General features: G+C 40.2%; 1 protein-coding gene across 8 annotated transcripts in view; it reads left to right on the forward strand.

Moving 5' to 3' along the window:
* SMC1B (structural maintenance of chromosomes 1B) overlaps nucleotides 1-14052 on the forward strand; it is a 36924-nt gene that overhangs the window by 4651 nt on the left and 18221 nt on the right. For all 8 annotated transcript variants that reach the window (XR_014564190.1, XM_083738719.1, XM_083738720.1 and 5 more), the window contains exons 4-13: nucleotides 1942-2054; nucleotides 3069-3272; nucleotides 4835-5073; nucleotides 6130-6388; nucleotides 6844-6984; nucleotides 8448-8530; nucleotides 10349-10556; nucleotides 11937-12122; nucleotides 12466-12645; nucleotides 13721-13867. Coding sequence is in view for 7 of the 8 variants with exons in the window: in XM_083738719.1 (XP_083594845.1) it covers nucleotides 1942-2054; nucleotides 3069-3272; nucleotides 4835-5073; nucleotides 6130-6388; nucleotides 6844-6984; nucleotides 8448-8530; nucleotides 10349-10556; nucleotides 11937-12122; nucleotides 12466-12645; nucleotides 13721-13867 (1760 nt within the window). In the remaining variant the exon portion in view is untranslated. The remainder of the gene's footprint in view (nucleotides 1-1941; nucleotides 2055-3068; nucleotides 3273-4834; nucleotides 5074-6129; nucleotides 6389-6843; nucleotides 6985-8447; nucleotides 8531-10348; nucleotides 10557-11936; nucleotides 12123-12465; nucleotides 12646-13720; nucleotides 13868-14052) is intronic.

Here is a 14052-nt window from a genome sequence, read left to right on the forward strand (position 1 = left end):
TAAATAGTGGGCATGAGGTTTATATGGAAAATATATATAGAAGCTTTTCATTATATATGTTTTTATTTTAAGAAGTAATTATAGAAAAAAATAAAATACATTAGCATAATCAGCAACATACATAGAAGCTTTTAAGCTAATTTGTATGGTTAAATATATAATTACTTTAAATTTTAAAATAGCTTACTTTTTAACTGCTGTTGATTTTGCTTGTTCTTATTTTTAGGTTGCTTTTTGTCTTGTTTTTAGGGTGTACGTTTATCTTATTTTGTACTGTGTCAGTTGTGTATAAAGCACCTTCTGTAGAAAGGTGGATTATAAATTCATATTAATACTATACTTCTGTCTGGTGTGCCTAAATGTGAATATCTCAGTGATTAGCTGTTAACGACTTCTGGGGCCAAAGGAATTTGACAGTAGAAAGCAGACCTATCACAGTGATTAACACCTTGCAAATTTTGATGGCTCAACTACCTAATTCTCATTTCAGCATAAGGCAGTGTTAAATCTTACCCCCTCCATTTCCCCCTATTGTGACACACAAGCGCCTCCCCCCTCCCAGCCTCCATCCCACCAATCTTTCTTTCTTTCTTTCTTTCTTTCTTTCTTTCTTTCTTTCTTTCTTTCTTTCACTTTATATATATGAGGGAAGCTATTTAGGGCCAACAAACATCTTACTTTTACACAGGGGGAAAAGGGGCTCTGTCCCAGCCTCAGATGGGCATTAAAGACATCAGGAAGGGGAGAGAAATGACACAAGGACACACATAGAAGGGGAGAAAAGAGAAGGAGTCTAAAATAACAGGGCAACTTTTTCCCCTCTTACTCTGAAGAAAACAACCAGTTTCTTTTTTCATGGTGGGTAAGGAAGGGGCAGAAGGGAAAGGGGCTCCCAGCAAGAAGCCCCAAGCCAGCTCAGAGCAGCATCTCTAAATAGCACCTACCAGCCTGGCCCGCCAGCCCTACTTTAAGCAAGCAGAACCTCAGGTGTCTGCTAAGTTTCTGCTGCTGGCTGCTGCTTTCTAATTGTCATCTGCTCTTGTGATTAGTTGCCTCTGCAGCAGGTATTGGAGCTGCTGCTCGCTGCAGAATGGGGGGTGGGGAGCCTATTGTGAAGGCTGCTATACCTACTCTTGTGAGTCACTCGCTGCCCCTGCAGGAGGCAGCGGAAGCACTAAGAATCACTGGCTGGCTACATGGTTTCCCCAAAATTGGGATGTTTGCCAGGTGACATTTTATGAAACCATTATGATATGGACTTCGAAACTAGGTTTGGATTGATATATTGGTCCCTATCACTCGGTTAAGCCATTAATGTCAGTCTTGTCTGGTCACGCACTGCAAAGCTGCAGGTTATGAGCACCTTCTCCTTACATACTTTCACTTAATGTAGTGTCTAGCAATACCTCTGCCTTCTGAATTCTCTTGCCTCTAAGCCACATTTGTTGTTTCACTTTTGAGACTTTCTTGGGAAGGCACCAGACAGTATCCATCTTGGAAGGAAATATTTGTATGTTTCAATCACAGTAAAAGGTTTGGGAGAACCCAGTACAGTTAAAAGAAGACCCATGACACAAGGCATTCTTGTTGGTTTTTCTGGAATGCTAGTAGATGACCTGGGTCTCGCAGGAAGGGTGAGACAACAGGCTTTGCCTCCCATTGCTTAGGAAGACGCCTGGTTCCTCCTGAGATCCATAACAAGCAACTTGTTTGGCTTTGATGCTGCCTACTTATTTTCGAAGGCATGCTTCTAAGCTTTTTGCCATCTGTGTGTAACACGAGCATACATGTGAACGCATGCACCAGTGCAAGAGCAGATCTGGTAGCAGTTCAGAACTAAAGACCACGTCAGAAAGTAATGAACTGTTTTCTTGGCTTGAGTAGTCATTATCTCTTTCAAAATGGATGGATTGTATAATCTGCTCTTTCTTCCAAAACTAGGCAGTGGATCTGAATTCCTTGTTAATGACAAGATTGTCAGCAGATCTGTTTATACAAAGGAACTTGAAGAAATTGGTATAATTGCTAGAGCAAGGAATTGCCTGGTTTTTCAGGTAAATATTTGTGTTGTGATCTAATGTATCAGGAAACTAGAGCATAACTTGACAGAGGTCTCTGCAGCTTCAGAGGCATGGAAGAATCTGGGGAGTAGAATGTGTGACATCCTGTGTCCTGCAGCCTCACACCCATTGATAGATTGAAGCAGGTACTGTATTAGCCTTGTATTTTAGCACCAGCTTAGCAGCCATGCAATGAATTGTGTGCAGAGGAAGGATAGAGTTCTTTGCCTTTGCCTGTGTCTGGCATAGAAACCAAGCAGGGCTACCAGAGGGCAAAAGCCTCCTCCTTGTTCAGCATAGAAATGTGGCAAGCTGTTTTCAGCTCCCAGCAGGCTGGTAAACATTTTTTGCAGACTAGTTATTTAGACTTTCTTACAGAACAAGTTCAGAAGCTTTTGTTTCCTCTTAACAGTTTCTGCTTAACTACACTAGAATTGTGGTTAACATTAACTGTGGTTAGTTGCATCGCAAGCCATAGTTTGAACCTATAATAATAACACATAAAATGACAATGTGAAGAAGCTCAGTGTTGGAAAAGCAGAAACAAAAGCTTCTGAATTTACTCTGGTCATAGAGAAGGAGAAAATGGGGGATGCACAAAACCAAAGCTAGTTGTGGTTTGTTTTTGCTTGTGCATGTCTTTCTAAACCATAGTTTAATGTAGGAGTGAGAAACTTCCAGCTTGCTGGCCTCACCAAGTCCACCAGGCTTCACAGATTGGACAGGCTGTTTCGGACAAACTATCCACCTTTCCTGTGTCTGATGTTAAAAACTGCAGTTCCCAGGATTCTTTGTGTGGTCGGGAAAAGGGCTTTGAATGTACTTTACATGTACGGTGTGTATGTGGCCGAAGTTTGTTCCCAATTCTTTAAATCAGATGATGGTGTCATATGACATGCAAACGTGGTCTTTGTTTTTAATCCCTTTCTCATTTTTGTTGCTGGTGACAAGGTTTTGCTTCAGTTTTAATGCTTTGTAATTCTGTAGTTTGATCCTACTTCACTGTAGGGTGAAGTTGAAACAATTGCTATGAAGAAACCCAAGGAAAGAACTCTACTTTTTGAACAAATTAGTCATTCAGGAGAACTTGCTGCTGAATATGCAGAAAAGAAGAAGAATATGCAGCAGTCAGAGGAAGAGGCACAGTTTAGTTATAACAAGAAGAAAAATGTTGCAGCTGAGCGCAAACGTGCCAAGTTGGAGAAAGAGGAGGTAATTCAAAGAATAGCACAAAACATTTGGCTCTTAAAGTTTGTGTGCGAAGTTTAGCAATATTGTTTTTGGTTCTTAGGTGGTGTTTTTATTGTTTTCGGTAGAAATTCATGATTTAAACCAGTGTTTTCTAAATAATTTCCCATTATAGAGATTTAGCTCATAAGCATAAGCACCAGCATTATTGTGCCAAAATATGCTTCCTCTGAATTTACTTTAACTATTTGTGCAGAAATCTTATAAATCAGGTTTCATTTGACATTTTTCTTTGCTTCTCCTGGTTCAGAGCTGAGAATCATGTGTCTGGTTCTTCTTGTTCAACAGTAGAAATAATAATCAACTAAAATAATCAATGGCTCTGCAATATCAGCAGTGGTGTAGTTTCTAAGGCAAAAGGAAAAGAAAATGAAAGAAAAATAAACTGCTCTTTCTGTTGTCCCAGTTTCTGCTCAGCCCTCTCCCTACCTGCTGCTTCCCTCCCCCTTCCCCCGTGGATCCAGCTTCTCCTTTTTCAGTGCTTCCTGGCAGCTGCTTTTCCTACTTTCTACTTCCCAGGCCCACCTTTTCTTTTTCAGCCAACATACTACTCTGTCTCCACTTCTCCTTCTGTCCCTACCAACACCTGGTAATGGAATCTGTCCAAACAGTGAAAGGTAAGTGAAGAAGAGCTGGACCTTGAGCATGCAGCAGGAGGAGTGTGCACGACAGGGTGTGGATTGGCCATCCCCACAGCAGGCATACAGTTTCCAGAGGTTTGACCATAAGAAAACCTGGCCCTTGGACCAAAGAAGGTTAGCCAGACCTGTTTTAAGGAGCAGAAGAGACATTCTGGCCTCCTTTTGTGCAGATTGAAACTGTGGCCCTTATGGCAGGCATGCCAATCTTTAACCTAGACCTGGCCTTAAAGTGTGTATCCCTGCTATGGATCTGGTCCTATTCCTCCAACACCTATAACCGGTTGTGACAAACTAAAGAATAATATAATTAAACAATTATCAAATAATATTGCTATGGAAAAGGCAAAACCTATGAATGGAGTATGTTTCCTTTCCAGCTCTGTTAACCAGTGGCTAACATTTTACCCGTATCAAGGTGGTGAGTGTCGTAAGACAAGAGAGGCTGGGAGAGAGAGTTGACAACAATGCCTAGGCCATGCCCCTGATAGATTGTCGAGGCAGAGATCAGGGTAGGAGACCTTCCTTCTCTGATTCACACAGACCCAGCCTGCAGGAAACCAGCACTCAGAGCTTGGGCTGCAGTATGGCCAGATGGTGGTACCCATCTGCCCTTCATCCACCCCTCCCCCCACAAAAACCACGGAAACCTTTGGTATAGTGATGTCTATTAAGAAATTTCTAATATTTACAAATACTCTTTTAAGGATTTAAATATACAGGCTGCATCTATAAATCACAAATTATTACTAATATATATTGTATGTATATTTAATATAACTGAAAGAAATGCAAGTTTTTTGTTTGGCGCTTTGCTTGCAACTTTTAACTACCAATATCCATTGCTGTTAAATATCAGTTGGCTGCTAATAATTTGGTTGTTTACAGGCAGAGCATTACCAGATGATGTTTGACAAGTTAAGGGAATGTAGAGAGAAGCTGCAAATGTTCAAGCTGTATCACAATGAACAAAAAATTAACTTTCTGAACAGCAAATTGGCTGCAAAAAACAAGGATATTGATTCTAACAAAATTGCTGTTTCCCATGCTGAAGATGCAGTGGGAGCGAAGAAAAAAGCGCTTGGAGCATTAAATAGAAAACAGCAGCAGATCGAAAAAGAAATAAAGTAAGTGCATAAATTAACATTGCTGGGAAATGTTTGTTTCTACCCATCTCTCAGAATGCTGTGCTACACCTAGTGGGTGTTGCTGGTATGTGAGGATTTTGTTTCCCCATTTTCAGGAGGCAGTATAATGTTGTGAAATGCTTTGAGTGGGAATGCTTCTATTTATTCTCTTTCAGCACTCCAGAGCCAGCCTGCTGAATCTGGAGATTATGCAAAGCCTCAGTTTCTATTTACTGACCGATATTGCTAAGAAGCTAAAATCCCAGATGAGTTCAGTATATATTTTTAAAATCTGGTTTCACCCCTTCCCTTGCCAATCCCAGCTTCTTAGCATAACAGAAGAGTGAACAAAGCATTGAAACCCAACCTTATGCCATCACAAAACAGGTCTGTCCAGGGCCACTTTCCTGACATTTCAGAATATGAATTCCCAGATTCCCCTTACTCCAGTTAAGGGCAAGGGTTCTTCTAAACCTATCAGCTCTCTACCTAGGGACCTGGGTAGAAGTGAGGCATTTCTTCCTGAGACTCAAGAGCCTCCCTCAGGAGACACCTCGTGACTTAGATAAGGAGAGAGGCCAGGGGAATGAGGAGGTTAAGGGAGCCAGATTATTTAACGTCAAGGCCATTTCCAATGTGGTTATGTGCTCTGCTTGACCAGTTCCAGCAAAGGCACCATCCAGGGCAGCTTCAGTCTCTGCATCTGTCAAAGTATCTCAGAAGGCAGCCTCTTTCCCTGCAATATTAAAGGATGTCGCAGAATCAGAGTGAGCCTCCCCCTTGAGTACTTAGAAATCAGATGTGTCCCAGTATATTAGATTAACCAGCCGTGGGCTTTTCTATATGGACATTGGGCAGAATTTCCAGGTAGATCTCTGGGTGATTTGAATAAAGTAACCCACTAAATGGATGTCTCCTTATGAAGTCATATTCAAAGTAAGTGGACCAGTGTTTATTTGGAAAAAGGTTGATGACTTTAATGGAGCCTTTCAAAATTCTTTCTTGAATTCCTTTGAAAAGTACTTTGTTCAAAGATCAAAATATATCCCTTTTTAGGTCTCTGGAAGTTTTGCTGAATCAGAAAAGACCTCAGTATATTAAAGCAAAAGAAAGAACCTCTTACCAAATAAAAAAAGTAGATACAGCTAAGAAAGATTTAAGAGATCACATGAAAGAACAGGCTAAGATAGAAGAAAACAAAAAAGAACTAGAGACAGAACTGATGGATATTGATAAAGCTTGGAAAGCATATGAAAAAAAGGTTGAAGAGGAAGCACTGCACCGAGGGAGAGAGGTTTTGCTGGAAGAAAGTCAGGTAAATTTCAAAACAAGCAGAAAAATGCTCAAGCTTTAACTCTAGGTAGTTTTAGACATATACTTAACACATCAGGAGTTCGTTGTTTTCACCATTTCATTTTAAATTCTTTTTAATTCATTTTTGGAGTGATTATTATGTCTTAGCCACATAAATCAGGAAGTTGTTGTAGTAGATATTCATTATCTTTTGTATGTAGAATATTAAATGATGTTGGGTTTTTTTGTTTCTAGTGTCCCATATAGTCCTACATGTTATTTTTAAAAGTTAATTAAAACCAGAAATAAAATAACTTTAAATACCTTAAATGGACAATGATTTGGAAAATTCAAGCTATAAAATTACTACATGGTGGATTTTTTTTTTTTAAAAAAATATTTTACTGATTGCTCTTGAGCACTTTATAAACTTGGTAAATAGCTTTTATGGTAATGTATGTCCGATCTTGTGTCCAGATACGTAAATATAAGGAGCTGAAAGAACTAGTTAGGAAAAAAGTAGCTGTATTGACTCAGCAACTGAAAAAACTGCACTTGGAGCAAAAGGCAGATGAGGACAAGATAGCATTTGAGCAGCGGAAACAGAGAGAAGTTGAGGTACTTGTAAATAATAACAAACCAAAAATTATTTTGGGGCAAGAGTTGTATTCAACCTGTTGGCCCTCTTGGTTTTCATATTTCTATGTTAATACTGCACTTGCTGTGCAGTTCAAGAAACGGTGTATTTTCATGCATTCGGTTTTGCGAACAAACAGCACCAAGGCAGTTTTTTCTCTGCCCTCCCTTTTGCATCTAGTTAGTACCGTAAAGAATAGTGATCGATGAAGATCCCAGCACATAATAGTCCTCCAATGATCTTTGCATGGCAGAGTTGATGAAATTGAGAATGGAAACCTCAATTGTTCTGGGAACAAAACGGTGTAGTAGAAAGGCAACTGGATAGAGATGCAACCTTCAGGGGAAAAGGAAGCTGGAGACTGAACAACTGCAGGTGTTCCTTCATGAGACTGATTATCTAGATCCACTACAGTCTGGGTTCAGGCCCAGTTTCAGAACTTGGCCCAGTTTCAGCCTTGGTTGCCCTGATGGATGACCTTTATTGCGAGAGGGACATGGGAAGTGAGACCCTGTTACTTTTGCTTGAGCTCTCAGTCGCTTTTGATACTGTCAACCTTGATATTCTCCTGGACTGACTTAGTGGGAGGGATATCAGAGGCAGTATATGACAGTGGTTCTGCTTGTATCTTGTCCAGTAGTGTGTTAATAATTTTTTTCTAAATAAGTGGGAGACCAGGGAGAGAAAAAAGAAGGCTTACAAGCCTTTAGACACAGCTCTGGAACGGGAAAGTTGGCAGGGAAGGGAGGAGATTGCTTTGTGAGCTTCACAGGGGGAGAAACTTGCCTGTTGTGAAAGATGCTAACCTGAAGAGCCTTAGGGTACCAGGGACCCACCAGGCAGACTCTCAGGTAAATGAATGCTTTGGGGCTCGAAGAGCATCCTCCAGCAAACTCACAATGTTTCCGCTAATATACTTTTCAAAGTGAGATCCTTCATTCTAAAGCCACTAGCCTTTTAGAGGTAGAAGAGAGACAGTTTGCTACTGTTCGTGGCATTGATTCTCTCAAGCCCAGAAGACCTGAGGATGTGTTTCCAGTACAAATGGGCAGTGTTACATAGATTGTCTTCTGAATCATTGGCTCTTTTTGGGGGAAGGGTTAATATGGTCATCTGTCATGGATGCTTTAGCTGAGATTCCTGCATTGCAGAGGGTTGGACTAGGTTGCCCTCGGGGTCTCTTCCAACTCTGAAATTCTATGTTAATGGTGGATTGGATGCCAAATTATGCCCAAAATGGTTTATTCAGCAGCATTGCATCCTGAAGTTATTCCAGTTGGTGGGAGGGTTAAGTACAGAGTGCTTTGCTTTGCTCTGCCTCTGAAGTAAGTCATAGGAGCAATCCATCCCCTGGATAACTTCCATCCACTCGGGAGAGAATAAGGATAAGCCTCACATTCCTTTTTGATAAAGTAGTATCTTTTGACATTCTGTTTTTGTTTAGGCAAGTATGAAGCAAGTTATGGAACAGATAGAAGATCATGAAAAGCGGATAGAGAAGTTGACAGAGTATAGCAGCACATGTGTGTATGTATTTATAAAATCTGATTAAATTTAAATTCATCACTTTTTGCACAAACATGAGCTATTAGATTAAATATTTTGATAGTTCTTTGTTTGGTTTTCCCCATAAACCTGCTGTCAAAATAGTATATTAAAGGGAGAGCATTGCATGCAAATCTACAGGTGTATGCTGTATAGTTTTGAGTTGTAAACTGGCTTTCTGCATATATCCAGGTAAACTCACAGAGCTCTGGAGTGGGCTGAGTTTCATAAGTTGACTGGGGATATTATTTTTAATACATATAAAATTTATATCCTACGTTTTCTCCCAAATGAACCCAGGGTGACTGTCAGGACACTGTCAGAGGCTCCTGGCTGGTTGCCCTCTTTCAGCGGGTCTGGGAAGGCTCCCTCACAGAGGGAAGCATTCATCACCCCGCGGAGCCCATCGCCCAGCCCTTCCCGGCTCGCTTCTGTGAGCCAGGATGGGCAAGGATCAAGGAGACAGGTGGGCAGTTTCACTCGTCCAAGCAGCCTGCCCACACCTATCCTGTCTTCCATCTTCCTCCTCCCTGAAGGGTCAGGCTGGGGAGGCAGTCTCCACCATTCCTCCTCCTCTGCCCAGTTCCTGACAGTGACAGACAATACAGTAGTAAGAACAATACTTTCTCCCAATAAATCAGTATGAGCAAGGTTGTTTTGGTGCTAACACCACTTGAGGTGAAAAGGATAATGAAGGAGCATCTCCACCCCCATCGTTCAGCCCAGATACTGAGGTCCAGCTCCGAGGGCCTTCTGGCAGTTCCCTGACTGCAAGAAGTGAGGTTATAGGGAACCAGGCAGAGGGCCTTCTCGGTAGTGGCACCTGCCCTGTGGAACGCCCTCCCGTCAGATGTCAAGGAAATAAAGAACTATCTCACTTGTAGAAGACATCTGAAGGCAGCCCTGTTTAGGGAAGTTTTTAATGTCTGATGTTTTATCGTGTTTTTAATATTCTGTTGGGAGCCACCCAGAGTGGCTGGGGCAGGGTATAAATTAAGAATAATTATTGTTATTATTACTGGTCTTACATATGTACATTTTTGTAATGGATAGAAAGTGCCCTACTCAGCCAGGAAGGTTACTGTGCAAGGTGTGGGGAGAATCTTGTCTTAAGAATTTAGTTTAGTAAGTTTTACATTTGGGGGGTCTTTCTCTCACTTGAATGTATCTTTGGTTCATACTGTTTTTCATTGTGGGCACTTTGGATGATCAGGAATTTTGTCCTATGGCAGCTTTTTCCAGAGATCCAGTTACAGATAGGTAGCCGTGTTGGTCTGCCATAGTCAAAACAAAAAATTCCTTCCAGTAGCACCTTAAAGACCAACTAAGTTAGTTCTAGGTATGAGCTTTCGTGTGCATGAACTAACTTAGTTGGTCTTTAAGGTGCTACTGGAAGGAATTTTTTGTTTTTTCCAGAGAGTTGTACTTCTATTTGCAGATCAAGATCCTGTAACTGAGTGTCCCCACCTAAGATCATTTACCTAGGGCTCAGGTAAAAATACTGTTGTGTAAGAACAACCAAGAGCCTTAAAGTGCAATCCTGATAGTTCCTTGGCAAGCAGGGTTTCTACTTGGCACTAAATGCAGCCCTTCCAGGACTGGCTTTTCTCGGCAGCTCCCAAATGGAGCCCATCCCTGCTGAAAGTGATGGCAGTCTGTTGATTGGCAGGTACTTCAAGCCCTGCTTGATTTGACTGGGATCCTCCCTTGAAGGATGACCTTCAGGATTCATGGCAGTATTGCTTAGTTGACATTAAACTAATTGGGCTGTGTTTTTTACCATTTTGCTTTGGTTTGAAGTGAAACTTTAGCAGAGAAAAAACAGGAAGAAGTAACACTCACAAATGAAATTGAAAGGTCAAAGATACGAATGACTGAGTTAAATGAAGAACTGAATAAAATTGTCAGTGACCTGCATAATGCAAAAATCGATGTCCATGAGGGGAAACGCCAGAAGACAAGGGCTGAAAACTTGGAGAGCCTCAAAAGACTATATGCTGGTCACGTGGTAACTAGATGGACTCATTGTTACATTTTAAAGTGTTCAGTAGACTTCAGAATTTCGCCTTGTGAATAGCCAGTTGTCTTTATCATGTTTCCTACTTGATAAATGCTGAGAAGTGTTGAACATAAGTGCAACTGAGAACTAGCAAACCATTTTTGAGTATCAGTATTTTTCTAACTGGGTAAATAAAGTAGCACTATGGTGGCTACATAACTTTTATGCTCACTAAAAGTGAGAAACTAGTAGCTAGCTAGCTGTTTCATAAAATACATACCCCACCTGATTAAAAATAAATAAATCTCAACTTGGTTTTCAAAAAGAAACTATGGAACCACAAGAATATGTTTCTCCAACTGGCAGTGCGGGACAAGAGGAGCAGGAGGTTGGAAGCTCCCTGCTGAACCGCTCTGAGATGGGTGGACAACGCTAGGAGCCAATCCTAGTTTTTCCATTGTATCTGACTGTCCATACCGTTGGAAGGAGTATTGTGCTTTTCCTGCATCTATGTTGCATCAGCACAGGTGAACATGATGTTGAGGCTGTGGAGAAGGTGCAGTTCACCTGAGCAATAGTTTAATTCTTGGCACTCATTCACTTTAATCTTTGCAGATTAAAAAATACGTTTTTATTTTTAACAAACGATCACTAAAACATTCCATACACCCCCTTTTAAATAAATAAATAAATAAATAAATAAATAGTGTTTTAATTATTAGAATGTCACTGACGCACCCATTGCAGACACTGTCTTTTTAGCAATGTGTTCAATGGCTGCGCTCAAAATGAATTTTCTAGACAATAAAACAATCCTTTTTATTATTATCGTTATGGCAGTGATGCCCTCCAGATGATGATGGACTACAGCTCCCATCATCCTTGACCATCGCTCTTGCTGGCTAATAGCTTGAGTCCCACAGCGTCTGGAAGCCTCACATTGGCTAGCCATATAGTATGATATTAGGACTCTCATTCAAGTGGTTTTCCACTGAGCTAAAGCTGGGAAAGTGTTTTAGCAGCAATCACAAGCTTATTTAAAAATGGTGTGATAAAACATTGCCATAGTAATACACCAACATACCCAGAGGTTTCTATGATGCTCCACATAGTAGGTTCTCATATGTGCTCAAAAAAGGTTCATTTAGGTAGAATGCAGTGAATGTATTTTCATAATGGATTTACTGCTCTTAAAAACATTCCTGTATTTGCTTCTAGAATGAGGATTGTAAGGTTCGGTTTTTCTGATGCCTCTTGAAAATGGATGCTTCCATCAAGAAAAAAAAAATGCAATTTTAATTGGGAAAAAATGGGAAATTAGCTAAAATGAAATGTGTGCTGTACAAACTCAAAAGATCAGTTTGCTTACTATTGCTGTTCTGTTTTTAGTTTGGAAGACTGCTTGACTTGTGTCACCCTATCCATAAAAAATATCAGCTTGCTGTCACCAAAGTTTTTGGCATGTATATGGTTGCGATTGTTGTGGCTTCAGAAAAAGTAGCTAGAGAATGTATTCGTTTCCTCAAGGAACAAAGAGCTGAGGCTGAAACTTTCCTTCCTTTAGATTACCTTAAGGTACACTTTTATTAAAAGTATATTATTAGTTTTTTATTCACAAAGCTGATTGGGGATTACTTTGACATCTAAGAAATTTTGTTAGTTTAAATTTGCTTTAAAAATATTTTGTAAGATGTGACTGTAGTCTTAGAAGATTTTGTACAACAATTAAAGTGTCTAGGTTTGTATACTTGGTCTCTCTGTGGCTCCTTTTGGGCCCAATTAATATTGCTTTATTAATTTATGAGTGTCTGAAAGCGTGTTTTGTATGTTAGAAACAAAATCTGATAGGATACTTGTAATCTTTGTTACAGGCTCTTTCATTGTATTTAAGTAACCTTTTCTAAACATTTTTATTTAGGTAGAACCAATCAATGAACAGTTGAGAGAGATAAAAGGAACTAAAATGATGATTGATGTTATACAGACATCGTTTCCTGCACTGAAGAAAGTAATTCAGTTTGTTTGTGGGAACGGTTTAGTATGTGAAACAGTACAGGAAGCAAGACAAATAGCATTTGAAGGACCATACCGACTTAAAGTAAGCACAAAGAACCTCACTTTTAAAATAAGATTTCCTGTTGGCTTTTAAACACGCAAGGTTCAGAAGAATCATGGAGCTCATCTTTCCAGAACTATATAACTTGAAATGCTAGCCAGTGCCAGAAACATTTTATACAGCTAAAATAGGCTAGACTAAAACACTTCCCCCTGACATGATAACACTGGTGGGCCTCTGAACATTTGCTTTTGAAAATTTGTTAGTTTTATCTATTTTGATTATTTTGTTATAGCTACTGTTTTTATTGCTGTTTTAAATTAAAATAAAGTGTTATATAAAATATAATGCTAGGTTGGCAGGAGCTGGAACAGAGTTTATAATCTAATGACACATTAGCTACTGAAGTTAAACATTGTCCCACTGAATGGGTAAAATCGGAACCTTCAGAGCTTAAAAGTCACCATACACACCAGGCTCATAAGACAATTGACATCCAGTGCAGGTCTTTTAAAATTGCTGTTATATGAGACCAGAGGTTCTGGTTAGGTTTAAGCTAGCCAGAGGTTATCACATATACTACCTTTCATCCAAGATACAGTGGTGCCTCGCAAGACGAAATTAATTCGTTCCGCGAGTCTCTTCGTCTTGCGGTTTTTTCGTCTTGTGAAGCACGGCCATTAGCGGATTAGCGCTATTAGCGGCTTAGAAAAAGGAAAAAAGGGGGGGGACTCGCAAGAACTCGCAAGACGTTTTCGTCTTGCGAAGCAAGCCCATAGGGAAATTCGTCTTGCGAAGCACCTCAAAAACGGAAAACTCTTTCGTCTGGCGAGTTTTTCGTCTTGCGAGGCATTTGTCTTGCGGGGCACCACTGTACAGGAAAGTCAGATACACACTGTATTATGTAATTGTCTTAATCCTGAACTATTTCACTGGTTTTATGTCCCATTTCTTTGTGTTTTATTGGAAGGCAAAATTGATTTGAATATAACTAGTTTGGAATATCCCCCCCACCATATACTTGCCCTCACTTCAGTCCAGGAATTGTTAGTATACTTATGCCTAATTGCCCTCTAGTAATATGGATCAATTCAGAAAAAAAGTGTTTAATTTTCAGACAGTGGCTCTGGATGGAACTTTATTTTTGAAATCTGGTGTAATCTCTGGCGGCTCAAGTGATTTGAAAAAGAAAGCTAGATACTGGGATGAAAAAGAGGTGAATGAACTTAAAGAGCAGAGAGAGAAGCTGATGAATGAACTAAAGGTAAAGCTATGGAAATTATGTCCAACAGTATCAGTGTTCGAAACTCCCATTGTTCCAGGTGCGTTTTGCCACAAACTACAGAATGGAAGGAAAGGAGGACCTTTTTCTGCCTCCCCACTTCCAGCCACTCTCTGAAGACTGGAGAAGAGACCCTCTTCAGAATATGAGGGAGGGCAGGGGAAGCA

The sequence above is a fragment of the Podarcis gaigeae genome, assembly GCF_964106915.1.
Source record: "Podarcis gaigeae genome assembly, chromosome: 5".
NCBI classification, from domain to species: domain Eukaryota; kingdom Metazoa; phylum Chordata; class Lepidosauria; order Squamata; family Lacertidae; genus Podarcis; species Podarcis gaigeae.